General features: G+C 37.1%; 1 protein-coding gene across 1 annotated transcript in view; it reads left to right on the top strand.

Annotated features, from left to right (window-relative positions):
* Positions 1 to 1958: 1958 nt before the first annotated feature.
* Positions 1959 to 27036, top strand: part of LOC127658744 (activin receptor type-2A-like) — an 84242-nt gene continuing 59164 nt past the window's right edge. Inside the window, exons 1-2 of the mRNA XM_052148217.1 lie at positions 1959 to 2291; positions 2606 to 3078. Coding sequence (XP_052004177.1) covers positions 3024 to 3078 — 55 coding nt within the window. The 5' untranslated portion in view covers positions 1959 to 2291; positions 2606 to 3023. The remainder of the gene's footprint in view (positions 2292 to 2605; positions 3079 to 27036) is intronic.

Raw genomic sequence — 27036 nt, 5'->3', positions numbered from 1 at the left:
ATTGGTGTGCAAAACACCACACTGTGTGGCAGGTTCTACAGTATTCAGCCTAGTGCAAAGCGTCACTCTGTAAGAAAAAGCATGCTATTAATTTTTGGTGAACATTTATGTGAAACAACTAATAGTTCAAAGATTTTATGACCATAGGTTACTTTTCTTGAACAAATTTTTATTATTTCTGATTGTTGTTGCATGCAAATTAACTGCAGTATGATATTAATGACTGCAGTAAGAATATAAGGAAATAGTCAAAGATGAAAAAAAAAAAAACAGCAGTGTATAAAAATGCCTTATAATAATTTTATTTGAACAGAGTATTCAACAAAAAGCAGACAGTGTTGAAAACTCAATAAAATATAGGCCTACCAATCTCTGTCTATGGAAGTGCATTGGTTCTAACTCCACATTTTTACAAGGGAAAGATGAGGTGTGGGAGGATGGTGGAAAAAAGTGTTCTTCAGCATTATCTCGGGTTTGAAATATCAGGAGTGGGAGACAAAGTGCAGTGTGCACTGTCATTGATCACATGTCTTTGACCTTCACAGTAGCTTAGTTTTTACATTTCCAGAGTCACCTCTGGTTGGTGGAAAATTGACATTTCATTGTGAAATGTGTTTTAAAGAGCTCTTTTCAAAAATTAGGTTACAAAGCTTTCAGCTGTATAACAGTAATCATTGAATGTAGGAACTGAAGAACCTCATCAGAGGTTCAGATTGCTGAAGCAATGAAAAAAAAAATGCTTATGGTTAAATAGGGCATCGGGATTATGTGTGAATATTTGTGGATCAGATTACATAGGCGGCACTAGGCCAGTTTGGGAGTTGCTATTATGTTACAATGAGAGCAGCGCACTCTGTGGAGAACTTGTGATGTAGATTTAAATCCTTTTTATTTAACAATAAGGAATTTCCAAATAAAATCAGAGGACATGCTTGTTTAGTATTTATTTTAAGTCCCTGATTAATTATTATTGCATACTTCAATGTTTGAATTAAAAAAATGCAGCTATTACATGAGATTTAAAAAATAAAATACAAAGTGGCTACACATCAACTCACTCCTTATAATGTCAACATCACGCTAGTTAAATATGTAAAGAATATTTAGACGAACAACTGTTTAGCCCAGAGGCCGCATGCGCATGTGAGTTTGAACTGCTTATATCTGGATAAATGTGCTTTGTAATGCAAGTTGAATTTCAAGTTTGAGTGCACTTTAACTCATGGATTATCTTGCAGGAATTCCTAAGTGTCAGTTGTTTTTGGCAATAAAGAAAGTCTTAACGTAATAAGGGGGAATTTCAATGGTAATAAAATAATGCTATTATATGCTATTTAAAGGCCAATTATTAATATTGTCATAAATACAAAGCACCAGCTAGCTCATGCTTTCACAGGTTGTCAAAAAATGGTGATTGATTTTTCATTAAGGCATTTAATGGCTTCCAGTAGGAGTAAAACAGTAAATACCTCATTGCCTCGTTGTCTTTCATAAATCTATTTCTCATATGATTTATGTTCATGAATTTAAAAATATGTAAATATGTCTACCAAAACTGCAACATAAAATGAGGATAGGCCAAATTGTAAGCCCAATTCTGCCTTTGAGTTCAATGATAGGCCTACATTACTATTGTGTACATTTGGATAAATGAAAGAGTGTTACAGTACATCACAGATAAGATACACTACTATTAACCTAGACTCGGAAAAAAATGTACATTCTCCATTCAGGATGCACGTCATTCGAGTGCCACATATAAACAATTCTCAGATAGTGCTGGATTTGTCGCAACAATTTGGTTGGTTTCAGTCATTTGCATCCACTTCTCTGATTGGTTAAAGTGCCTTGTCAATCAGCAGCGCCGTTGTACAGTGCTGGGCTCACGCAAGAGATGGGCGGGTAAATGTACTGGAGGACAGACAAGGGAAAAAAAAAACATTCCGCACGGGCGTCCATCTTGAATACAGTAAGCCAACGTTAACGACGGCAACGGAGAGGGAAATCGCGACAAATTGAGCTCAGACCGCCATACGAGGTCAACCGACTGCGGAAACCCGGGCAATACAGACCGAAGGATTACATCTAGTGTTGTTATCGATCAATGCCGTCTCGTTGTTGGTGTCATAATCTCTACAGGGCTGATGAAGTTATTTCGGAGACTGCGCGTGCTAAACTGTATCCAGCCGATATCTCTTAGTTTAAAAGGACTGCCTGTTTTAACTATTAACCATAGCTGTTCTTGAGACGCTTTCTGGGGTTCTTATTTGTTATTGAACCCCGACGAGATTGTGAGTATTGGACGTTTGGACATATTTAATTCCCCCGCTGTCAACTTGAGCTCGCGCTGAATCGTGCGCGTGACCCCGTTTATTTAACTTTGTTTATTATGTGTTATACAAAATATACAACAGTGCGTATTTAATAATCTAAGAGAGATGTGAAAACAGTATTTGGGGATATTAATGTAATGATTATCCCCATAAATGTACATGTACTTCATATATTGCCTTTTCAGGTTTGAGTGATTTTGATGCATTACTTTGATTGAAATATAAGTACCTTTGCACCACTAAATACATTTTATGGCGGGTTCTATGCATAGGCTCTCCAGTTGTTCTGATCTTTGGGGATGGGAGCTGGCTCACTTACTGAAAGAGCTTATTGAACGGACTCGTTTATTCTGAGCGCGTGCAGGGCAACATTTTATGGATACAGTATTCATATGGATTGCAGTAGAATCTCGCTATTGATATGGAGTTTAATATAATCTGCCTGGACAGTCCTAGATCACTGTATTGTTTATAGCTCGACGGCTTTGAATGAACTATCACCAGTGGACATTTGTCTATTTCTCAATCATTCAGCCTGAGGACTACAAACTGGCATTGGATTTGTGCATTGGCATGTCACTGAATCTGTGACATGGATTTGTTTTACTGACTATTGATCAATAGTGTATTGAAGGAAACTTGAATGCAAAAACGCTTGGATTTTGTGGTAAAGGACAGCAGATTGAAAACATGGGACCTGCAACAAAGCTGGCGTTTGGAGTGTTCCTCATCTCTTGCTCCTCAGGTGGGTTTTAATGTGTACTTGAAGATGTTTTAACCCCTATATATTGAGATGCATCGACGTGACATGAGTATGCACAGTGTTCATATGTATCATGACATATCTCTTTTTGTAATGTGCCACCGGGGAACGTTTCTCGTGTTACTTCGCATTGAGATCGAATTCACTGGTTTCTCGTAAAGTTGCGACACTACACCATCTGAATGTAATCTGGGCATGCACCAAACAGGAGCAACATTTACTGCCACTATTGTGTATCTTATTTTCACTGTAACTGATCTGACGAGTTGTCAACACGAAGCCCTGTTCGGTGGAGTTGTGGAAACGCTTGTGTTGCACGCTGAGCATGTTCATGTAATACAGGCAAAGATTATTGTGCTGGCTGCATGCATTCATGTTTTATAAATTGTATGCATGTAAACCCCCTCTACTGGTAGCTCCCTTTTTTCATTTTTTTTTTTTTTTTAAGATTTATCATGATACGCAAAACTATGTTTGTGTGTAACAAACAGTACATGACTGATATACAAATGAAAAAATCAATTGATGAGGCCGGTCAGGCCAAAGGTCATATTTACATGTGAGAACATACTGCTAGATAAGATATCACTCAATAGGAATGCTAAAGTTACATGTCCATATTTGATATACACCTTAATGATTACCTTAATTCAAAAAGATATCCAGTCTTCAAAGCAAACATACTCTGAAATTAATGTTTGGATTCTGCTTTATGGAAATATGCATAAGGGGCACAGACTGTGCCTGTACTCTGTGTTCCCTCTGTTGTGTTTCCACTACATCCCTCATCCAGGATTGCACTTGCCCACACAGCCCAGCTCTCTTAGAAACAGAGGCAATTCATCAATAAAAGGTTGTATTTGAGCACACCACATTGTTATTTTTATCAACGTAAAGGCAAAAGTAGTATTATAGAGCTTATGGAATGGGATATGAGAAACATAATCTTTTGGGTCACATTGCACATGCTGTCTCAGAGGAATCAGCTTTGTTTACTAATGGGATGAGCATATAAAGTAGACCTCTGCTTGAAGTGCACCTGATTATTGTTTGAATCTCCTTTACTCTTTAAAGACAATTACAGAGCATCAGTCCTCCTTGTGTATTAAGATTACAGTCACCGAATTATTTTACCACAGAAAGCACTGAGAGTTTTCGAAAGACTGTGACTTTAGATATTAATGAAGTTGTTTTGTCAGTAAGTGTCCCTCACTTTTTGTTTTTGTGTACTCCATATACGTTTTCACAGTAAATGGCTCAATTCTGTTACACAAGTTTTCCCTCGGCCAGAGTTTATGACTTCTAAGTGAAATAATGTCTAAGTGCTTTCCCATTTGAGGATAGGCCTAAATTATGCTTTAAATATTGTGTCTGGTAAAATAAATCACAATACGTAACATCTGACTAAGGTACATAGAGAAACAAGCAGTTTTCAAAGGAGCTTCTTACCACAGCTGTGTTTGCCATTAGTTTTCGTAAATAAATTGGATTTTCGTAGGTTTGTCAACTCAATAAAAAATAGCAGAAGTGTGTGATTATTACTAGTGCCCGATATTGGCCTTTCATATATCGGTATCAGCGTATATGTTTACCGATATGCGCAGATATGAACTTTTTTTCAGAACATATAATGCAGAAAACAATGCTTTATAATTGGTGTCATTACGTAGTTTGTCCAGCAGAGCACTCTCCGACTCCACTGTTTACATAGCGGACTCTTAGCTGATGGTGGCTCTGCAGACAGGGCAGAGTTAAGCGGTTCGAAGTTGAGAGGTGTCTTCGCGGTAAGTTGCTAACTAGTTTGTAAAATACATACTGAAAAGTTAATAAACAATGACCTCATAATTTCCCCTTTTCAATATAACTAATATAACGTTAACCCTTTCCCTGACAACCATGTCACTCATGTCTGTTTGCTGTTAGCCAGCTATAGTTTGTCAGTGCAGTAAGTAATGTAGCATATTGAAAGGAAAACATCAGAGCATCTTTTTGCAGCTCATCAGACAACAGTGCGGTGGTGGAATGTGTCTGTTATGTGTTGTTTCATGCTGTCCCCCCTTCAACTGAACAATTCCAGTCGCTGCATTTATATTTAGCTATTTATTTTATTTGAATTTATTATTTATTTAAGTGGTCAGCAACTTACTGATATGGAACATACAGTACTGATGTTTTTTAAGCTGTTTATTGTATTTTTATTCGTTATTTTCTCAGTTTTCATTTCTAGAATTTGTTGATAATGTATAATAATAATGTCAAATATTCTTTGATAAAAATATTTAAGAAAGCAGACTTCCGAGTACCTTTTGCATAGTCTTATCGGTGCAAAATTGGAGAACAATCCACATAGAAAAGGTCTTTTTTTTTCATTCCAGCTCAAAAATGAACTATATTGCATATCGGTAATAAGTGAATTTTCCCCATCTAAAATCTGTATTGTTCTCAAAAATCCTATATTGGTCTGGCTCTAATTATTACATTTAATTTGAGTTGTTTAGTAGGCCTTGTTTTTTATTGTTGTTCTCAAATTGTTTTGTGTCTGTTTTACATCATGTATTGCATTTTTCTTTGTTTCAATTTCTAGTTTAATCAATTTGAGCATGCATACATCAAATCAGATTCAACAAGCATTAGTGTAAAATGCTTACACTTTTGTCTAATATTGATGCATTACAAATCCACACTTGGGGTTTGGCATGGAACAAATAACTTTATCAGTTTAACTAATTTTACTGTTTACTGTAACCCTCACAGTACAGAGTGGTGTGATTTAAAATGTCTAATATTGAATAAAGCTGCAATGCTTTACATTTAGAATATGACAACTTTGAGGAAGAGGCATGAAATGCCTGAAATCTGGATGATGGATGAAGTTACATTTTCCTAACTGCAGTATTTTATTGACTCCTTTATCTGTTTTTGTTTTATTTATTACATATCAAGAGTAAACATGATAACGGTAATGTTAACAAATGAAACCTTATTGTAAACTGTTACCGATCAGTTTTGTGAATTCAAATGACATTAATGCAGTGTTTTAAGAGTAAACTGCATATTAGTGCAGAGTGGAAGTAATGGTGTTTGGTCTTCTACAGGTTTATGCATTGTAATCTTTAGGCACAGATGTTGAGAGAAAGAGGACATATTTATTTCCAATTTAATAATAGTAATAATAATTCCTTACATTTATATAACGCTTTTCTAGGCACTCAAAGCGCTGTACATAGCATAGGGGGAATCACCTCAACCAATTTAATAAACCATGTGCATTAGGATTATAGCTGATATTTTTGGCATGAGTCTAAAAGATTGCACAAATTGTCAAAGATTGTCACCTAAAATTATGCCTTGTTGCCTTCCTCTAACCCCTTTTTTTTTTTTTTTTAACATATGAGTGAATATACTAGTTATTGTTTATGAAGCTACAAAAGAAAAAGCGATTAGGTTGTCATCTTTATATATTGCTATTATTTCTTGAATGCTGTGCTAATTAGTCATTTTATATGGTAATTTCGATCAAGCAAACATAAACATTTTAGCTGCTGAATCCCATAGTTTATCAGATTTTTAGCTTGAATAGCTAACCCCAAGGGTCAGTACATTGTTTTTACTTAATGTTGCTGGTTTAACCTATGAGAGTGTCTGAACATCCAGAGATTCTTCCACACAAAGTTGATGCTCTGTTGGAGTTACTGCTCTGTTAACTACAGCTACTGCTCTAAGATTATCAACTACTAGGCTGTAGTTGCTACTCCTTATCATTAGGTTTATGTTTGGGGGGGGTGCATGCAAAACATGCATTCCTCTTCACTGTATTGCAGCCTGTACAGCTGAAAACAACTCTCTTCACAACTTGCTTTTAGCACCACTCTGTTGACATTACACCCGTGCCCATACACCCAACAACATTTATCACTTTGGCCACTGGTGTCAGTGAATGAATGTTACATTATTAAAGTGCTTTTCTGATACTACACTCAAACAGTGAACGGGACTCCTCATCCACCACCAGTGTGCAGCATCCATCTGGACGGCAGCCATAGTGCACCAGATCGCTCGCAACACACCAGCTGTTGGTGGAGAGGAGAGAGTAGAGTGATATAGCCAATTAATGGATGTAGAATATTAGGAGGCCGTGATTGATAATGGGCAATGGGAGGAATTTGGCCAGGACACCGGGTTTACACTCCAACTCTTTACAAGTGGTGCCCTGGGATTTATAATGGCCACGAGTCAGGATCTCAATTTAACGTCTCATCCGAAAGATGGCAGTGTTTTGAATTCCGTTAATCACATACCAATTGAAGATAAAGAAATGTAGACCTGCTGTTTCTGATTTCAATGTGAGATCAGTCTGTTGACATATCATTGTCAAATAACCATATGGAAAGTGAATTGTGTGCAAGCCGCACCTCATGCAATCTCATTTCATTAGGAAGAAAGCACATTAAAGCTTAAGTATGTAATTTCTGCCCCTCTTGCTTCACCAAACAGAATTGCAAAAATAAACATTATGCCTGTCATCCGCTATTGCTCAAACAAACTGATAATTTCTCCCAAAAATCACAGCATTGGTTGATTAAGTGTTGGGTTGGGCTGGATGGGGCACTCATAATGAGCAGAGGAATTTTTATAGTGGCACAGAGACATTAGCGTTTCCAGTTTTTGAGAAAATTCACTGGCTAACGGTTGTTTCAGCATGTAAAGCTGGTTTAGGAGAAATTAATTTAATACAGAAAAGTTTGCGCACTTCAGCTTTAAATAAAGTGTTGTAACTTTGGCCTTACTGTATTTGATCTAAGTCTCCCTAAGTTTAATTGGTTTGCTCAGCAAAGTATCTATACCCAGATGTAATCCATGTTCTTGCCTGCGCCATGTTTTTTTAATGGCAAAAGATTTGTATGTCAGTATGGCTACGTTCACACAGGCAGAAAAAAAATCAGATTTTTTGGATGCTGTCACTCAAATCCATTTAGGTTTTTGTAGTCTGAACAGGGCAAAAACTCATTACATCCTATTCATTTTATCAGACCTCATCCAAACCACATTCGTAGGTGGTTTGGAATCCGATTAAAATCTAATTTTTCTCAATGTGTCTCAGTCTGATTGGTCAGATTGGACTTCATGTGTATTTTTTTCCCATCATTTGCTGTGTGCAATAGTTGTTATACATCAGGTTTTGTGATGAGAAAACATACTGTGCTCTGAACGGCATAATTAATGCACAGGGCACTTTGAATTTAATACAGTAATGATGGCCACGCTGCAGGATCGATACAAACAGAATTTTCAATAAAATGATTTCAAAAGTGAGTTCAGCCTGTTTTATTACACATTTTAGCCCTACAAAACTCACAGTTGAAGGTAAACAGATAGGTAGAGATAATCACTTCTGAATAAAACACAACCATATGTAATTGATATGTTACAAGGCACGCAAAGCACGTAAAACCTCTTACAATAATATAAATGTTGTCTTAACTTACCCAATGAAATGCGCTAAGGTGCAGTAACCCATACGGGTTGCGAGAAACCTCAGTGCGATAAAGTATTGAATGTCATGCGAAAACGGGACACTTGAGCATTTCATCAGAAGACGCAGGTCCTCGTCTCACCGTCCAACCTTTTTATGCTTTAATATGGGATTTTTTTTGCTCTCCGCTAAAATCTCACTGCAATCAAGAAAGTTAATATTTGGATACTGCCCTCATGAAAAGCATGATCAATGGTACAACATCCATCGCTAAAATCTCATGCATGGTGAATATACACAAGTTTGCTTCGTTACTATGGCAACTAATGTGGACATGCTAGCATGCTAGCAAGACTAGTGTGAACAGAAAAAATCAGATCTGGCTACATATAACTTGCAGTTTGAACTGTCACTCCAAAAACAAATGGATTTGAAGAAAATTTGAATTTTTCCTGCAGTTTGAACAAAGCTTATGAATCCATGTACAGTTGTATAAGACAATACTTACCATGCTAAGAAAACTCAGAAGAGCTTCAAACAGAAGACTAGGTAGATAGGGCTTTAGAAAAGATGCTTGTTCACAACCCTAGTCCTTCTGTTCTGATTTTGTTTTGTTTATTGTATTGATTCATGAAATCTTGATACACCATCATTTGATTCTCATATTTTCATAAGTTTGAAACACTAATGTGTGATTGATAGCTTGACCTTGTGTTGCTTCGCAGTGTATTTTGATCCTCGCCGACTGGACTTCCGTGACATAGGCATGTTGCAGCCACTGTTGCCCAAGATGCAGATGCCTCTGTGAATAATTTACAACCATGGTTGACCACTGCTGACAGAAGGGCTATTTGAAATCAAATGTGCTGCCTTTGTCCTCTAACACTTTGCCTTGACCTGTGCTATAGATTTCACATTTGCTGGGGTTAAATAATGATAGAGTAAATATTGAGTTTTACCCCATATTTTAAATCTATTTATCTCTGTAACAGTAGACGCGTTGAAGACTTTTAAAGCGTGAAATATTTTTTTGGCCCCAATATTCTGTTATTTTGAAAGGATAATAGATTAAACCTGTAATGAACAAATGTGTTTTCAATAGAGCCCGACCGATATGGGATTTTTGAGACCGATACCAATTTTAGAGGGGGGAAATTCACCGATTACCGACAATTATTGATTCTGTGAATTATAATTTTTTTTTTAAAACATGTTTGCACGTTAGCTTCCTCTCAGCTGACAAGCAATGAAAGTAGCTATGTGGTTAGCTAGTAAGCTATGAACTACTCACTGAGAGTAAAAGATGGACCAGCATTGCGTCTCACCAACTAGGTAACAACGTAGCGTAAAATCAACACTCAACAGACACAATCCACCACCGCACCATTGTCTGATGAGCTGCAAAAAGATGCTCTCTTTCAATCTGCTACATTACTTACTTCGCTGAAAAACTATAGCTAGCTAACAGCAAACAGACATGAGTAACATGGTTATCAGGGACAGGGTTAACGTTATATTAGTTATATTGAAAAGGCAAAATGATGGGGTCATTGTTTATTAACTTTCCAGTATGTATTTCAAAAACTAGTTATCAGCTTACCGAGAAGACACCGCTCAACTCCGAACCGCTTAACTCTGCCCTGTCTGCTGAGCCACCGTCAGCTTAGAGTCCGCTCTGTAAACAGTGGAGTCGGCAAACTACGTAATTACACCAATTATAAAGCATTGTTTTCTGCATTATATGTTCTGAAAATAGTTTCCATATCAGCGCATATCGGTAAACATATATGCTGATTATAGTGGTCTGGCACTAGTTTTCAACCCTTAGAAACAGATTTGGAAGTTTCTCAGAAAACATCCTGTCTTTCATTACACATCTACAAAAATGTAATTGTTTAACAACAACATTCAGTGAGACAAAGACAGGTTACTTTATGACAGTTTGATACAGAGACAAAGTCTGTTCCTGTAAATCCAGGCTGCTGTGAGTGTGATCGCTCATGTCATGCATTAATAGATATCTGATTGTCAGGAACACACTGGAGCTTTTGGGATGTCCCGTGGTAGTTACTGGTTGTGATTGTGAAAAAAGGGGCAGAGTGAAGTCAAAGCAGATTAAAGCAGATTTGCAGGAAAAAGTGTGTTAAACTAGATTGACAGCTGACTTACTGTTATGCACAATGCACCAAAAATATTATGTTAGTCATTCATGTGATGCCCGTTAGCTTTCAGTCAGGATCTATGTACTTGATAAAAATATAATGAAAATGCAAATCATTCACTTGAATACATCTTTTCTAGGATGAATGACTTGCGCTACAATGCTAATAAGATGATAATGAAGAGTTTATTTAAAAATATATCAAATTTATTTTTATAATTTGTAATGAAGTAGGTTTTATTGTTCAGGTTAGTTCAGGTTGCCAAATAGTATGACTGCAAGAAATTTCATGAGATTCATGACTCAAAATTTTTTATATTTGCAAAAAACATTGAAAGGCAAATTATTTTATCATTATTTAGTGATTTCCAAAACTTTTTGTGAAAATTATTAAATAAGAGTGTGCATTCATCTTTAATACATAATACAGCAACTCACTCAGACTAGTTCAAAGTTTATTTATATATTTATTTTTAAGTTATTTCAATCAGGAAGAAACAGAGCAGCGGAGAACATATGTTCAGCTATGTTGTCAGTGGTATACAACTGTCTTCAGTGGTAACTACTAGTTAAAATCAAGTGCTTTAATTGCAACTTATAAAAAATAAGTTAAAATAAGATGCTTTTAAGCATCTTCCAGTAATGGGTAGAGGTCAACCGATATGGGTTTTTTCAGGCCGATGCCGATCTTTTGTAAAATGCTGCCGATTTATTTTGGCCGATATGTGCTTGTTTCTAACCTCTTATTTGAACCTTTTATTTGAAAGATAAAATGTAACACAAATAATTACTTAAGATAGACAAAAGTTCTCAACAAAAACGTTTATTGAACATTTGACCAATCTGCACTTGTACACTTAAATTAAAAATGTATAATGTAAAAACATATTGTATAAATGATGTATAACAAATATATTAAATAAACAAAGCAGGTGTTCCAAACTGCTCTGAGACACGAAGGTTGAGATCCAAATGCAGCTTTAATTAAGGGGCAATCCAGACACGTAATCCAATATAAAGGCAATAGGTCAAAACACAGGTAGGCCGTCCAAACAAACAAACAAACAAAACAAGCAGGGGTCAGAGGCAAAAGAGTAATCCATGGAACAGGCAAAAAATCCAGAAAACCAAGAGACATGAAACCAGGGAAAACGCTCTGAAATGCAGTGCAAAAGAAAATAAGAAGAAAATAAACTGTCAAATAAACTTTTCAATGAAAAAATAAAGTTTAGTGCACTTAGCAGCATTTATCAAACTTCTGAGAAAATAAATTAACAATTTTAACAATAGTAGTGTTGACACAGTAGCAACCAGCAAGATTTCTTTGTTTTAGGTTTGAATAAAAATGTATACAGTAAGTAACAAGTGAACACAATAAATCTTAATCACAATAAAACTGTCTTGAAGATACTAAGTGAATAAAAAGTTTTTAGTGCACTTGACTTAGCAGCACCATCTCCTTGTTTCTGAGGGAAGGAAGATTTGTAAACAACAATACAAAAAGGAATGTGCATAATATTATATTTAGTTTTAATCCAACTTCCAGACCCTGAGTCTTCTTCAGCCCACCCATTCTCCACTGAAAGTTCTTAGGCTAATACTCCCAGTTTAAGAGCTGCAGGTTGTAGTGCAGGAAACACAACTGCTCTGCATGTTTCCCCATGAGCCTGCTCCTCTTCTTTTCATAAGTAATCCCAATCTCACTGAATATTCTCTCCCTGGGAACAGAGGATGGCGGTGGAAAGAGGAATTTTCTTGCAAGTGGTGCAAGAAGGTATAGGCGGGATGCATTCTGTTTCCACCATTCTAGTGGCAGACCAGTCTGTCTGTCAATCTGTGGCTATCGGAGGTACTGATCCAGCTGCTCAGTGATGTGTTGCTCATCATTTTCTTCAGCAGGAGTTCCACCATGTGCCCCCAAAATGTTTGCGTACATCTGTTCAAGAAGACCAGAGGGACCAGTTTGTTCTTCCTCTTCCTCCACCCGTCTCCGTTTCGGATCTGATTCTTGGACTCTAGTGGTGGCTGTTTTGCACTGTTCAGACACGATGGCGTTCTCTTCTTTCACCCATTCTTTGGCCTTATTCAGTGTCTCCACTGCAAAGATCTGACCTTATAGCGAGGATTCAGAAGCGTCGCCAACACCAAACATCTGTTCTCCTCCATCTTTGAAAATCTCCTCTCCAAGCTTTGAAACATGGTTTCCCTGAGTGTTTTGATACCACTCGTAGTGGGACCATCTGCCTGAAGCACCATCTTCAGCACAGCAATGCTGGGAATGACGCAGGAGATGGACGCCTCTGCCTTACTCAATGGGGCCCAGTGTCTCGATCAAATTTGAGACGAGGGCCCACTGGTCTGCAGTTGGGGTTGTAAACTTTCCATGTTCTCCTGCATATATGTTCAGAGCACGCTTCTGCTCCAGCATCCTCTGCAACAGGTGTAACGTGGAGTTCCAATAGGTGGGAACAGCCTGAATTATGCTGTGTCGGAGGAGGTCAAGTTCTTCTTGAATGTCACTCAGACGCTGTTTTGCGAGCACAGAGTGGCTGAAGTGTGTAGCACATGTCTTTAACTTGGCGATAACATCCCCCTCTGCTCTCTGACTGCTGATGCCCTCATTTACCACAAGTTGTAGTGTGTGTGCACTGCAGCTGAGATCTGGTATTTCTGCCAATCTGAGGCCTTTAATCATATTAGCACCACTGTCTCGGAGCACAAACACAACTCCGTTGTGGGTGATGTCCCAATGTTTCAGCATGCTAAGGAGCACCTTGCTGATGTATTCTCCAGTGTGGGAGCCAGACATGGCCTTAACATTTAGTACCACTTGTTTTCTTTCCCAGTCACTATTAATGAAATGGCATGTTAGACTCATCAATGACTCTGTCTCCCCAGACCAACAGTCTGTCGTGAACGACAAATGAGGGCCAGCATTCTCAGAGGTGATCAGTGTTTTGATTTTCCTCTCCATACCTTTCATTATGTTTTCCAGCATGTCTGTGCGGTAGTATTTTTCAGACTTGAGGCTATACCGGGGTTCCAGTGTTGCAATCAAACGCCGAAAGCCAACATCCGAGACCACTGTAAATGGCTGGTTGTCTGTAGCAATCATTTCAAGTATTTGTGTATCAATCTTTTTTTAACCTCTGGTCAGAATTTTGCCATTTTCTTTGCGAATCGAATATTTGTGCTACTGTAGGCTGACTGAGATTGGCGGAAGCAGCAGCCGCTGCATCTTCTTTTTCTTTTACTGCCTCTTTGTAATCCTGGAGGTGGTTTGCCTTCAGGTGATTCCACATGTTTGTAGTATTTTTACTTTTGCCTTTCTCAGCCCCCATGCTTACCATCTTTCTGCATATATTGCATTTGGCCTGCCCTGGTGTTGGCTGGTTGAAGCGCTGCCATAAGGGGGTGGTTTTCTTTTCAGCCATCAGACTGTAATGACTAAAAAAGGGGAAAAATACAAGGTTATGTTAGTATTTTTTCTATAGTATCTTGACGTCTTCAAGTCATTTTATAGATAGGTATAGATATAAAATCTAAAAAATGTTTCATAATTCAGTTCATTGTAAGTAATACAAGGCTAAAAACGTTTCTACCCTCTTCCCAAAACTATCCTGAAACATGTATTTTTGGTTTGTTTGTTTTGTTTGTTGACGGACAAAGCGAAATGGACATAACCTAATTATCGCAAAAAAAAGGGAAAAAAAACTTTAGGCCATATGGTCAAAATTGAATGATTTAATAATATATTACATTTATGCATTTGGCAGACGCTTTTAAGGAGCACCACTTTGATTGCAATATGGTAATAACTATAACTTATAACAGTAACGTATTTCACTAAATTGCTGTTGAACGAAAAAAAAACAACCATCAGATGGGAAAATGGTATTTTACAATAACTTTAAATGCACCACGACGCACCGTCTGTTGTTCTTCAGTTCAGACAACGGCAGCTGCACTGCTTAACTTCCCCCTGTTGGACCCTGTAGTCTACAGTGATATACAGTCACACTTTACACTGTTTGACCAGCATTTTAACCGTGTTTAATCCAGCTACTAGCTAACGGTATACTAAAGTTAGCTGGTGACTAGCGTCACATGCAGCGAAGCGATGTTTATGTTATTCTAACATCCATTTTTAAAGCATCCAAGAGAAGCACAGGCATAACTAGGGATGGGTATCGTTAAGGTTTTAATGGTATTACTACTCTTGCCGATACTGCTTATCGATCCGGTACTTTAACGGTATTCTTAATGGTTCTTTTTGTTATATATATATATATATATATATATAACAAAGATAAACAATTACACAAAGATAAACATTATATAGGCACAGTGATTTAATTTCAGGAAGGTCTACTAACATTACTGTTCAGGTGTGGTCTAAAAAGAAATCTAACAAAGTAATCAATTGTAAAATAACACTGCATAGTTTATCATAGATAGATTAATGCTTATTAATGCAGAAATTATTCATTCAAGAGCTGTAAGTGATTTTCTTTTTGCCTTTTGTTGTTTGATTCGCAGTAATGGCTCAATCGTCAGCATGTTTATTAGACTGCTTCCCCTTTAAGACCGAGTGCAGATCTAATAGGCTCCTGATGCACCATATTTTCTCCCAAATATTACCATATCTATGTCCATTTAAGACATAAACTGTGTTTAAGTGAATCTCCAAGCCGATTATTTTGACATATTTTTGTGTATAGTTGATCGTTTAGACTCGCACATGAAACCCAAAATAGCCTATACTTTGCTTGTCTTGTTGCGGTCTGTTTCGGAGCACACGCTGCCTTGGGAACGGTATCTCTTGCACTATTTTTATTATTAAACGCGTCCCGCAATTTAGCAACGCTCCGCATGCGTTGCCTCTTTTCCCTGCATGTGTTTAGACATGAAGAGCCACATGAGTTAACATGGTTTCAAAGCACCTTTTAGACCATAATGTTTTTCCTTTCTAAATGTATCTTTATTAATCAGCATGTTACGAGCCTTTAATAATAAACAAATCGATTTCTGTTCTAATTTTGTGAAAATTAATTAGATGTCTGGAATGGATAAGGAAAGACTAAAATTACTAGTTGGAAGACTAGTCTCTCACTTTAATGAAAATATACAAATGTTTTTTAAATTTTCTCTCGGGACACCCCTGATCCCACAATCAGCATTATTCCGTAGTCACAAGGGCTTCTATTCCCCTACTTTGGTATCTGAATCTAAAGAAATATAAAAAAAGATTTCATTTTAATGTAACAAATACTGGACTGCTGTCACTATGCTTCAGAACAAACAGTTGATTTTTAACATTCATTTTCAAATGATAAATGGTAAAAGATGGTAAAATTGGTAAAAGATCCCACAGACACCACTGCTTTGGCCGTCTCTGGACCCCCTGTGCAGTTTTGTATTGACTATTTTGACTGTTTAGAATAAATTTTTTCTTTTCTTCCATCAACTTTGAAAAAAAGAAAGGGCAATGTGTAAATGTATATTGTGATAAATATCGATATCGAACAATATGAAAAAGATTATCGTGATAACATTTTTGGCCATATCGCTCAGCCATATCAATCAGTCAATGTTTTGGGTAGTTACAATAAATAATAATATTTATCCGCAAAAATATTTATCATCAAAATGCAAGCTAAAATATACATTTGATAACAAATTGAATTGGGGAGAGCGTGCTAAAATATGCAAGAATCCTTCAAATTTGCTCAACTCACATACTGTAGTATCCTGGTTCAAAGAATTCTAGGAAGGAACTTAAGATGACAGGAAGTGTGTTAATGGCAAAGTGCAAAGGTCTCAAACTGCCTGCGAGCGCTTTTGTCTAAGCTGCTCAATGGTATGCAACCTAGGATGCCAAAATATGTAGTATGGGGTTCTTTATATGACAGATTTTGATGGTTTGTAAATGAGACTCAATATGTATTCAGTATTTCATATTGATGGTCACAGTTTTATATTCAATGCTTAGTTCTACAAAGTTTTAGCAAGTTTGTATTCAAGTCAAGGCTGTTTCAGTTTGAGTTTTAGTTCTTAACATTTGCATACAGTGGGAACAGGGCTACATTCATAACACATCCATGTACATTGTTATTTTTTTTTTTACATCTCAAAACCATTGTTTGCTTATCAGAATCAAATGTGAATTTACATTTTTATTTTTGTGGGGTGTTCTCTCCAAATACAATAGAACATAGGCAGATTTTCCACATCTCATTTGCTAATTGTTTGAAATCCAGGTTCTAGAGAGTTTCAGTCTGGCGATTCATATTGGAATTCCAGGATCCCCCCCAGAATTTTCACCATAGTGATGACAGGAGTGAGGGTGGCATGACATATAGCGACTTATGGCACCCTGTCCTTTGCTTGTGGCCTGTTTATCCTTGCCATCAGGGATGCAAACAGCGCGCTTTTCGGCGCCTCCCGCTTTTTTCACGTCAGTTTGGGTGACTTGTGTGAATCGTGCAGATTCGAAGAGTTTTTTTGGGGGGAGGGGTCTGTCTGATTATAATTTCACCAACAGTAATTCTGGATTGCATCCACCAAACAAGTAAATAGGAAATAAGCAAATCAAAACCCTGCGCGCCAAAACATATCATGCGCGCAAGCGTGAGCCACTAGTGTTTCTTCTTGCTGCGTAACTGCCACTTCAACAAATTTCTCCCTGAGGGCCGCGAATTCCCGTCTTACTGGCAACTGGTGAGATCACTGGAGGTAAGCATATTTTTGATTTATAATGTTATATAATCTACTAGTCATGTAATTTATTAAACATTTCAACAATGCCTATTTCAATTGGGTAGGTAATATGTTGTGTGTGTGTGTGTCACCTACATATCATTACGTTTTAGCTAACGTTACATCAAGTTCACCTGTAAAAGACCTAACGTTAGTGCTTGTTATCAGATCAAATTATGGATGGCTGTAGCTACATAGAAAAAGTTGTTCACCTATAATCATGTTCGGTTGCACGTTATGCATTTTAATATTAAATTCCTGACTTGGCTAACGTTATATCGCCTATCTTGTACAGTAATATTAAACCCTGCGTTACCAATTTTCCAATGTTGTTGTTAATGCTAGATTAGGGCTAATGCTAGATAAATGCTGCATGCATGCCCATGGATTTACTATGGTTAATGTGTAAGGAATAATTGACGACAGGCCATTGAATTATTATAAAAAATAATGCACACCCGAGGTGGTAATGCGGTCACGTTTTTTTAGAGTTAGGAACGGAGGTTTGAGCCACTGATAGCAGACTAATGATGGGGACACACTTACGACTTGCTGAAACATTTAAAGACTGACTGTTTCCATCGACTGTAGCAGGTCTTAAACACCGACTCTGAACACCGACTGAACACGCGTTTGGGCAATTACATTCATAACTGGCCTTAGAGTAAGTGTGTGCCCGGCTTTTATGCAGTTATTAATGCAGTTATTAGAGAGAGAGAGAGATGTTGCAATAATGAGACAGAAAAGCATGTGCATCAATATTATTATCGTATTAATTCAATTCGTTTTAATTAATTCGTTCATTCTTGTTTTCTATTATTGACAGTAGATAACCTAATAAATGAAACGCACAAACCCTTTTAACAAGTAGGCCTATCAATAATTATTTATTTGTTATATTATCTGGAATAATTACGAAAACCCGTGCAGAAGGACTATTAATTTATTTATATATTCAGTTTAATTTTCTATTTATCATAGATAGGTCTATATGCTTTATTTATTAAAATTAAACTACATGTGTCCATTGATTGTGAAGTTAGACATAGAAAATTGCAGATCAAGGGCATGGGGCTGCATGTTTTTTCTTGTTATAAATTGTATCCTATTTTCCGTTATTACAGTTAACAACGCTCAGTGATATGGAACTGTAATGCGGTCAAACCTACTTGAAACTATAGTCGTGCGTTTCCCTGAAAATAATTGCACGCTTTAGAATGTTCTCAACCAATCAGAATCAAGCATTCAACAGCCCCGTAGTATAACTAGACATATTGCCCTTGACTTTGCTTACTGTTGGTTAGCTAGCAGCATTGCGTCAAGCATTACTTCTCATAACTTTTTTCTCCATATCCGTGTCCTTGATTTTCTCATAGTAACGTTTTGTTTACGCGATCCTACTAAAAAATAGTTTTGCTATTTTTAAGGAGGTCCCTTTTTAAATGTAAATTGACGCAAATAGACTGCTGACGATGATTTTTAAGTAGTGCAGGGCACTGATGGACCCAAACATTCTACATTTTATGGCAACCCCAGAATGAACGAGAAATATTGCAGCATATAAACAAGACATTGTGGAAAGGGGCAGAGTGAACTATTTGCACTCCGTTATGATACAGTTTTACAAAAATATTCAACTCTATTCATTGGCAGAATGAGGGAAATTGAGGAAAGTGAGGCACTTCTTGTGCAACAGATGGATCGAGGCTGTAAAAGCAGTTGGAATTGGTCTTGGCTGAAACTTGAAACTACAATCAAGGTCCATGCAGTCAAACACACATTCATACTGTCTGACTTTAAGAAAATTGAAAAAAAGCTGACATCAACATGGGGCCAACTGATAAAACTCTCTGCCGGAACATTAGGGCTGCAGGGAGAAGGGACAAGACCGACAGAGAGAAGAGGATGGAGGCAAAGCAGAAGAGGCAGGCGGAGTATGGCTGCAGTGCTACATGTGAAAGTGCCGAGAAGGCCAAGACCACTGCTCTGGCCAAAGAGAGGCAGACACATCTCAAACATGTTGAAAAGAAAATGAATGCAGCCAGACGGAAGGCCCTGGATACGTTGCAGGAGGTGGCCAGGAAGAAGAGGAAGGAGGTGTAAAGCAAGAAGAATAAGTGCTAGATAGTTAAATAAGAGTTTATTGTTCAGAATTAAAAAATGAAATTGAAATTCCAAATTTGTGTCGGTGTATTTGATTTTCAGTATTTCGTAATACTCTATGTGCCTATAGGGGTGGGCCGGGGATGGCAGGGGTTGGTGGCAATGTAAGTATCTGGATATTTTCCGCGGGGCGAGGGCTTCGATTACCTCTCTCTTTTTTGACCATACATGTGTTTGCATCCCTGTGCCATAAAACAGGATCTTAAGTAAATTGATAGCTATCTGATTGTAATCCAATTGTACCAGACTGCATAAGTGTTTGGGTTTACATGGACAATTGTATGTGTTTTGGACCAATAGAGTAGCAGTTGTTTAACTGTCCAATTACTTTACTACACATTTTTTTTTCTGCATAATTTGTCAAGTAACTTTGCTGTCTGATATATGTATAAGTTAAGCATGGGGGTGGGAATCTTTAGGTACCTCACAATATGATTTGATTTAGATTTAGGGAGTTATCTGATTCTAATGTTCTCCATGCATCTTAGTGTTTCATCAACAGGGTAGGGGTGCAAATATTTGATTTGGTGACAAATTCTATTTAAACATTCTATTTAAACAAACAAGCATAAAAGCTGCACTAAAAAATGCCTGCTCCGACCGCCGATATATAATATGCAGGTATAATAATGTATTATCAGATGCAGCTTTCTGTAGTTTGCATTTGGAGCCAATAAAATGCTGCATCAACTGACATTATACTTTGTTGTGGTTAATTAGTGTGCATTTTTTGTGTAAGAGCATAAAAATAATCAACTTTCGAGTGAGTGAAAACCTACATTGTATCCTGTGATTCTTATGTAAATTTATATTAACTTTGTTTGCACAGTATTAGCGCACCTTTTTATGCACCATTGTTTCGGCACTGCTAGATGCTGTGATAAATATTTATTTGATCAGGGTTCAACTCTAAGGATTTTTTCTACTGGACCGGTTGGGCCAATGCTTCAGAGTTTTACTGGCTCTGGCAAAATTTTCACATTTTCACCCAAATCAAAAATGACAAATATCTGTTTTTACCATCATGGCTTTAAACAAAATACATCCCAAGTTAAATATTTTTTACATATCTTTTGTTTTTAATACAATATCGCCCAGGGGCCTTGGTAGCTCAGCGAGAAAAGATGCTAACTTCCACCCCTGGAGTTGCGAGTTCGAATCCAGGGCATGCTGAGTGACTCCAGCCAGGTCTCCTAAGCAACCCAATTGGCCTGGTTGCTATCACAATCACAACTGGTCATGTGATCTTTGACTAGACTACAGACCCAGTGTGTCGACTAGTGACGTTCTAATTGACTAGTTGATTAGTTGGTGCAATCCCTAACGTGGATGTGACAGTAATTCCAGCAGATTTACTCCTAGTCCTGATAATGGTGACTTGTCTCTCTGGAACAAATGCTGTGGATTTTTCCCCACTAAAGGGCAATTGGCAAATTAATTCCCAACAAAATTGTCTATGATGTGCATGCATGCATTAATTTGTTTATAACTGGCTATTCCTGTGTTGTTGTCAATACCATAATAAAAAAATGCTGTGCAATGAAGTGCTTGTAGGACTGTATCTGTGTTGGTTGATTCTGAGCGAGAGTGGATTAGTGATGCTAGCTATGTTTCCATCAACGCTTTTGGTTTATTGCATAAATTCTGCTGTAGGAAACACCAAGATGCAAATAAATTCTCCAAAATGCTCATCAAAAACATATACGCTTGAGGTGGATACGTTTTTTTTTTTTATTCGAAATGAAGAAATGCACAAAAAATTTTTGATGGAAATAAATTTTCCGAAAAACATTTCTAGATGTGCATCAAAAAAGTCACATGACTTTGCCTCCACAAGCCAAACAAGACCAACTTTCTCTACTTTGATGGCATGGACAAAATACTAGGACAAAGGCCAATGGTCACCGCTCTGTCTTCAAACATAAACTCCGGTATGATCAACTTCTTTTAATACATATCGTTAGGCTATGCCATATTGTGCAGGTGCATGCATTTTACTTATGATATTTTCTTCCTGTTTTTCAAACAGGTGACAATTCTCTAGATTGCCCTGAAGACCCAGACACATTGCAGGAAGCAGACTCTGAAGGTAACCTATTCTAGCTAAAAGTTTGTCTTAGTTAAAACACAAAAAGCTTGAAGTTACTGTAGCTTATATTAAGTGTGCAAATGTGCACCCAGTCTGTGAACTAAGAACTAACACTAGACAGTAGACAAAAATTAAGCATTATATTACAACATATTGTTTCCAAATTTTAAAAATTGGTTTTGTCATTTATATAAAAAATAAGGAGAATAAAATGAAAATCTTATCTGGAAAATATTTCTCTAAATTAGCATCTTTATTTTTTTCTACTTTAATTTGTAATCTATTAATTTATAGTGAATTTGCAATAATTTAGCAAAGCAGCTTTATAGCAAATGGTGCATTTTACATTTTAGAAATGTTTTTTCAATGTTTTTTTTCAATGTATTTTAAAATACATTTTGCAAAATATTTTGTTTTGTATCTAATTTTACATGCCTAGCTAGCACCTCATTACCGACCCCAATTTAAAATCCCATGAGCTAGAGTATGATTCTACAAAGGAAAGGAACTACCTGTGATTTAATTTTTTTTTTTTTATGAACTCATTACTTATTTTAAATATATTGTTCTCTTTTTAACAGGTGATTGTAATACTTCAAGGGATTCATCAGCTAGTAATTGTGAGAGGTCAACTTCCCTTTCACCAAGTATAGTCTTACCTAGTTCACAAAACCTCTGGAGGTGTTCCTCAAAGAAATCCGGAAGTCGTAGGAGTAGGTTTAACTACAAGATCTATTTACAGCACTACAGATAGCAGGCAGCAAAAGCTGCTAGCCTGCTAGCCATGACCAGCATGATGGGGCAAGTCATGTCAGTGTGTACAGCACTGTGCTAATGCTATGGAACGACATGCCAAGGCTTCTGAAATGATGGCATAGAAACAGGATGGCACCCATAGTAGTGTGCCAAATCACTTATATCAGTTCATGCCACCTACACCTTTTCACCCGCCATCCACTACTTTTCATTATCTACTGCTTATGGTGAAAGGGTCCTCTTTAACAACCCTGCTACATCTACTGCAAGCACTGATGAATCGCAGTGTTCTTCCAAAATGTTCTTTCATTTGGAATGATTTGTAGAGATCTGGTCTGTTACGTTCAAGGTTTCTCATGTTAAATGAGTGTTACAGCTTATTCTTTGTTCAATTACAGCATTAAAGAAAACTTTCAAGGCCAAACAAGTTTAAAGTTCAGGGCACAAGAGTTTATTTTGCAGTTTTACATTAAAAAGAGTCACCTCATTTTTTTTTAGCACTTTAGTTAGTGTCCAGCTAATAGGGACAGATTTGTTTGTGTTTGTTAATAAAACTGTGCACTTGACTGCAAAGGTAAAAAACAAATAATAAATCTGTTCTGATGCTTGCGTCCACTTGTATTATTGCTTTCTTTGGTGTATTTTACTTACCATCACTAAAACAACAAAGATATATTTAAATTTGTTTTAATGCATTTACATTTTGTAACAGTTTATTTCCCTTATTTACTAACACTTATGTATATATTTAAGCATTTAGATCCTACAAAGGATAACGTATTCTGTACTTGTAAACTTAAAATACATGAAACAGGTTTTAACATAAACTATTATTTCATGCAGACAATAAAATAAGTAAAAACATTTTAAAACATAGAAATTTAACAAAGGTTTATTTTTTCTTTGTATATCATTAACGATCCAGAACTAAAACACTGCTGTGCTCCGTTTTAGATTAATTTAATCTCATATTTTATTTGTATCTCTCTAAGAAGCATTAGTTTGGCCTATGTTTGATATGTCGAACAAGAGCATCTCGCATTGCCAGGGCCTCAGGAGTGGGTTCAGCATTGCAGTGATGTTGAGGAGGCTGGGCAAGGTTTCCTGTGGCTTTTCGTCAGGACCACTATGTGGGCCATGCCTTTCTCTCTCATACAAATTATGTAAGGCGTAGCAGGCAACTACAACTGTTGGCATGAATTTGTGGTCAATATCATGATGTTTTTCCAGAACACGCCATCTTGCAAATGTGTTTTCAACCTAGCTGCCTCTCAGGTGGAGGTGGAGGTTGAAAGCTGCTTCCTCTGCTGACAGAGAGGGACCAGAGAACATTTTCATGAGCCAAGGTAGGAGGGGATAAGCAGGGTCTCCAGCTGTTAGTAGAGGAACCTGGACTCCTACATATATACTGTGTTGGGGATGTTTCTGGAGCTGTCTAAAAAGTAAATACAAGGCACAACGTAAGCCTTAAATTACAAAACGAAGGGCTAGCAGATTTTACTTACAGTGCCAGTGTAATCAAATTAAAAGTATTTACTTGTTTGCTGTTTTCAAAGAACAGCTCCATGCCATAAAATGAATGGTTGGGAAATGTATGGGTATTACATCTAGTCAGTGCCATAGATGTTTTGATATAGGCTACTTCAAGCATTATAAATAAACATAAGATAAACAAAACATATGTGTGTAAGATATAATGCATTCTCTAATTTCTGACTTTGATGTATTTTGTGAACTTAAATTGTTGCCTGTACAATTCAGATGAGACAAAAACTGCTATGTCTTGTGTGCTGCCAGGTGTTCCAACACACACATCTCTTATTAAACAGCAATCATCAACAAGTGCCTGTAAACTAATTGAGTGCCATTATTTTCTGTTCATGTAATCCCTGTAACCCTAAGCCAGAGGTAAAATGGATATCGGTTCTGTAAAGAACTCCATACACTTGTGGTACATTGTGTGCAGCGTAGTTCCGTCTCGCATGCTTAAGCCGGCAATTGTATGTAATTGTTCGTGAATATTCCCGAATGGCCTGACAAACAGAATACACACACCGGTGAATTGTGGTTTTGCTGACACCAAATGTATCCTCCACAACCCTGTATTCAGCGCAAGTGGCCAAGTTATACAGCGCAATGGCTATGCATGTTTTTTGCTGTGGGTCGGCATTATTGGACTCATCAGCAGACCGATCACATCGCAAACCATCTCAAAAGTTGGTCAGGTCATTCTGAAATGCTGGATCCAAAGCCTGTCATCAAAATGGCAACAATTACCTCCCAGAACTTTTTCACATGCTTTTGCTCCCAGAGATAAGGCATCTGCCGACGATCACTTGCAAACACGAAGTTCCGCAGAGCATTTTGTCTGTGTGCTCTAATCTGCAAGTAATTGATTTAATTAATCAAAAGAGCGACAGTTGCTCCCACTGTGGCTAAAGCAGTATCCATTTCTTTCTTAACCATTTTCCCGGAAGTGACGATATTCTCTTGAATGCATTGAATGGAAACGTGGCTGTATCCGCACATTGTTTATGTGATTTCAGATTTTTCGCATAAGTTAATTAGCAACTTGAATGGAAACATAACTGTTGTCTTGTAGGGTGAACATACTGTACCTCATATTTAAATGGATCATGAGGTGTTCACAAAGAGCAAATACGTATTTTTGGAGTGTACTGCCTAAGGTGCTGTTTGTAATATGCAAAGATAATGTACCTCTAATGTCTTGATTGCTCTGTTTCTGCTCTGTTTCTACACATTTCTTGTTTGTTCCTTCAATGTGTCCTCTGTTTGGTGCTGCCATCAGTGTCTTCACTACAACTGTTTAACCAGTTTTCCAATACTTGGCCCAAAGCATGAACTGTTCCATGTGGAATAATATGTAAATATCCCCTCAAATGTCACCCCATGTCTTGATCACCAATGTTCCTATCTGGGGATGTCAAAAGTACCAATTTGATACTAAAATACTAGAAAAGATGTAACAATCCCATTTATTCTTCAGTATTGCCCAGGGATGTCAATTTTCAGAAATGTTTTAAAATCTATCGCTGTGGAAAGTAACGATCAATTAATCGTTAAAATATATACCCCAAAACGCACTTGGAGGACTCCAAATAATATGTACGTGTAGCCTTCATTAAATGAATAAATGCAAGTTTTGGCATAAAATATTCTTAGTTCAGTGTATTTTAAAACATTTAGGCTATGTTTAGTTTAAATTTGTGAATTATTTAATTACTGTTAATTCTAACTCGCATACAAAATATATAGCTTGTATACATATCATGGTTTGGTTTTTACGACAATTAATTGATTATCAATTAATCATTAATATCCCAAGTATTGCCAAAACCGACTCCATTCGGCAACTGCACCCTGTTTGACTACATTTAAATGCTCATGTGCATAGTTGCGCGCATAATCCATGGAGCGCTCGCACTTCGCTGTAATGCGGCTGCAAATGTGATAGAATGCACTTCTTAATTAAAATGCCCATCTTGTTCACATGTGAATACAGTTGGTTGTTTTAACCCTTTATTGGAAACGATTACAAGCAACTGTTTTATTTGGATCAGAAAATATTTTGTAGAGTACAGTGGATATACACCACCTTTCTTTGCCAAAAGCTTGTTTTTAACATTAAACACAAGCCTTTTAAAATAGAATTGAATCTAGAAAAAGTGATAAATATTTATTGTCGTAATGAACAAGACCATTATAACATTTGCACACCGGACAGAAAGCGTTGCAGAGGAATGGGGTCGTCTGATAACATCGCCGGATTAAACGGCAGCAGGGTGTGTGGTGCAGGTTATACAGCACATGAGGTAGGACTTCTGGTAAATAGTAAGTGTAACGACAGCACCATTTCTGACCATTTTGGCGCCCTAGGCGAGATAGCTTTTGTTGACGGGGGACGCGGTGGTTTATTAGCGACTTGCGTGGCAATATCATTATTGCCACTCCTATTTGCCAGAGCGAGTTCCATTCAAAGATCTTTTGCAAAAAAGTTTTAGCGCATCAAAATAAAGCTGATGGAAATGCAAAATATCACACAAGTGTCGACATAATATTTTTCTGTTTAACTCTAGCACATAAACTCTATGTTGATACTTCAAATGTGGCAAAATACAGGTTTGGAAACACTTTTTGTCAAGAAAATTGGCATTAATGCAAAAAATTTGTGTCACATGACAGAATTTACCCCAATCGTTAGCCTATGTTAATCATGACGACGGTATACATCCTTGAAAGCCAATTTATTGCATTTGATTATGAATTGATCTTAACGGCATAGCACAGATCTGATGCTGCAAACATGACACTTCCAGGACTACCAACACATATATCTCGTATCGTGCACTTACAAATCAATGGCCACTGTTTGTGATTAATTTAATCACGGTAGCATCTGTTTATTTATTAAAGTTAAATATTAAAGTTTTCCACACCATTCAAAATAATAGACGGCAGTCATGGAATTAGCCCACAGTACAAAAAAAATATATAATTTCTGTACACAAACAAGTTTTA

The sequence above is a fragment of the Xyrauchen texanus genome, chromosome 18 (assembly GCF_025860055.1).
Source record: "Xyrauchen texanus isolate HMW12.3.18 chromosome 18, RBS_HiC_50CHRs, whole genome shotgun sequence".
Lineage (NCBI taxonomy): Eukaryota > Metazoa > Chordata > Actinopteri > Cypriniformes > Catostomidae > Xyrauchen > Xyrauchen texanus.
The sequence above is the reverse complement of the archived record's forward strand: the minus strand, read 5'-3'. Positions and strand labels throughout refer to the sequence as shown.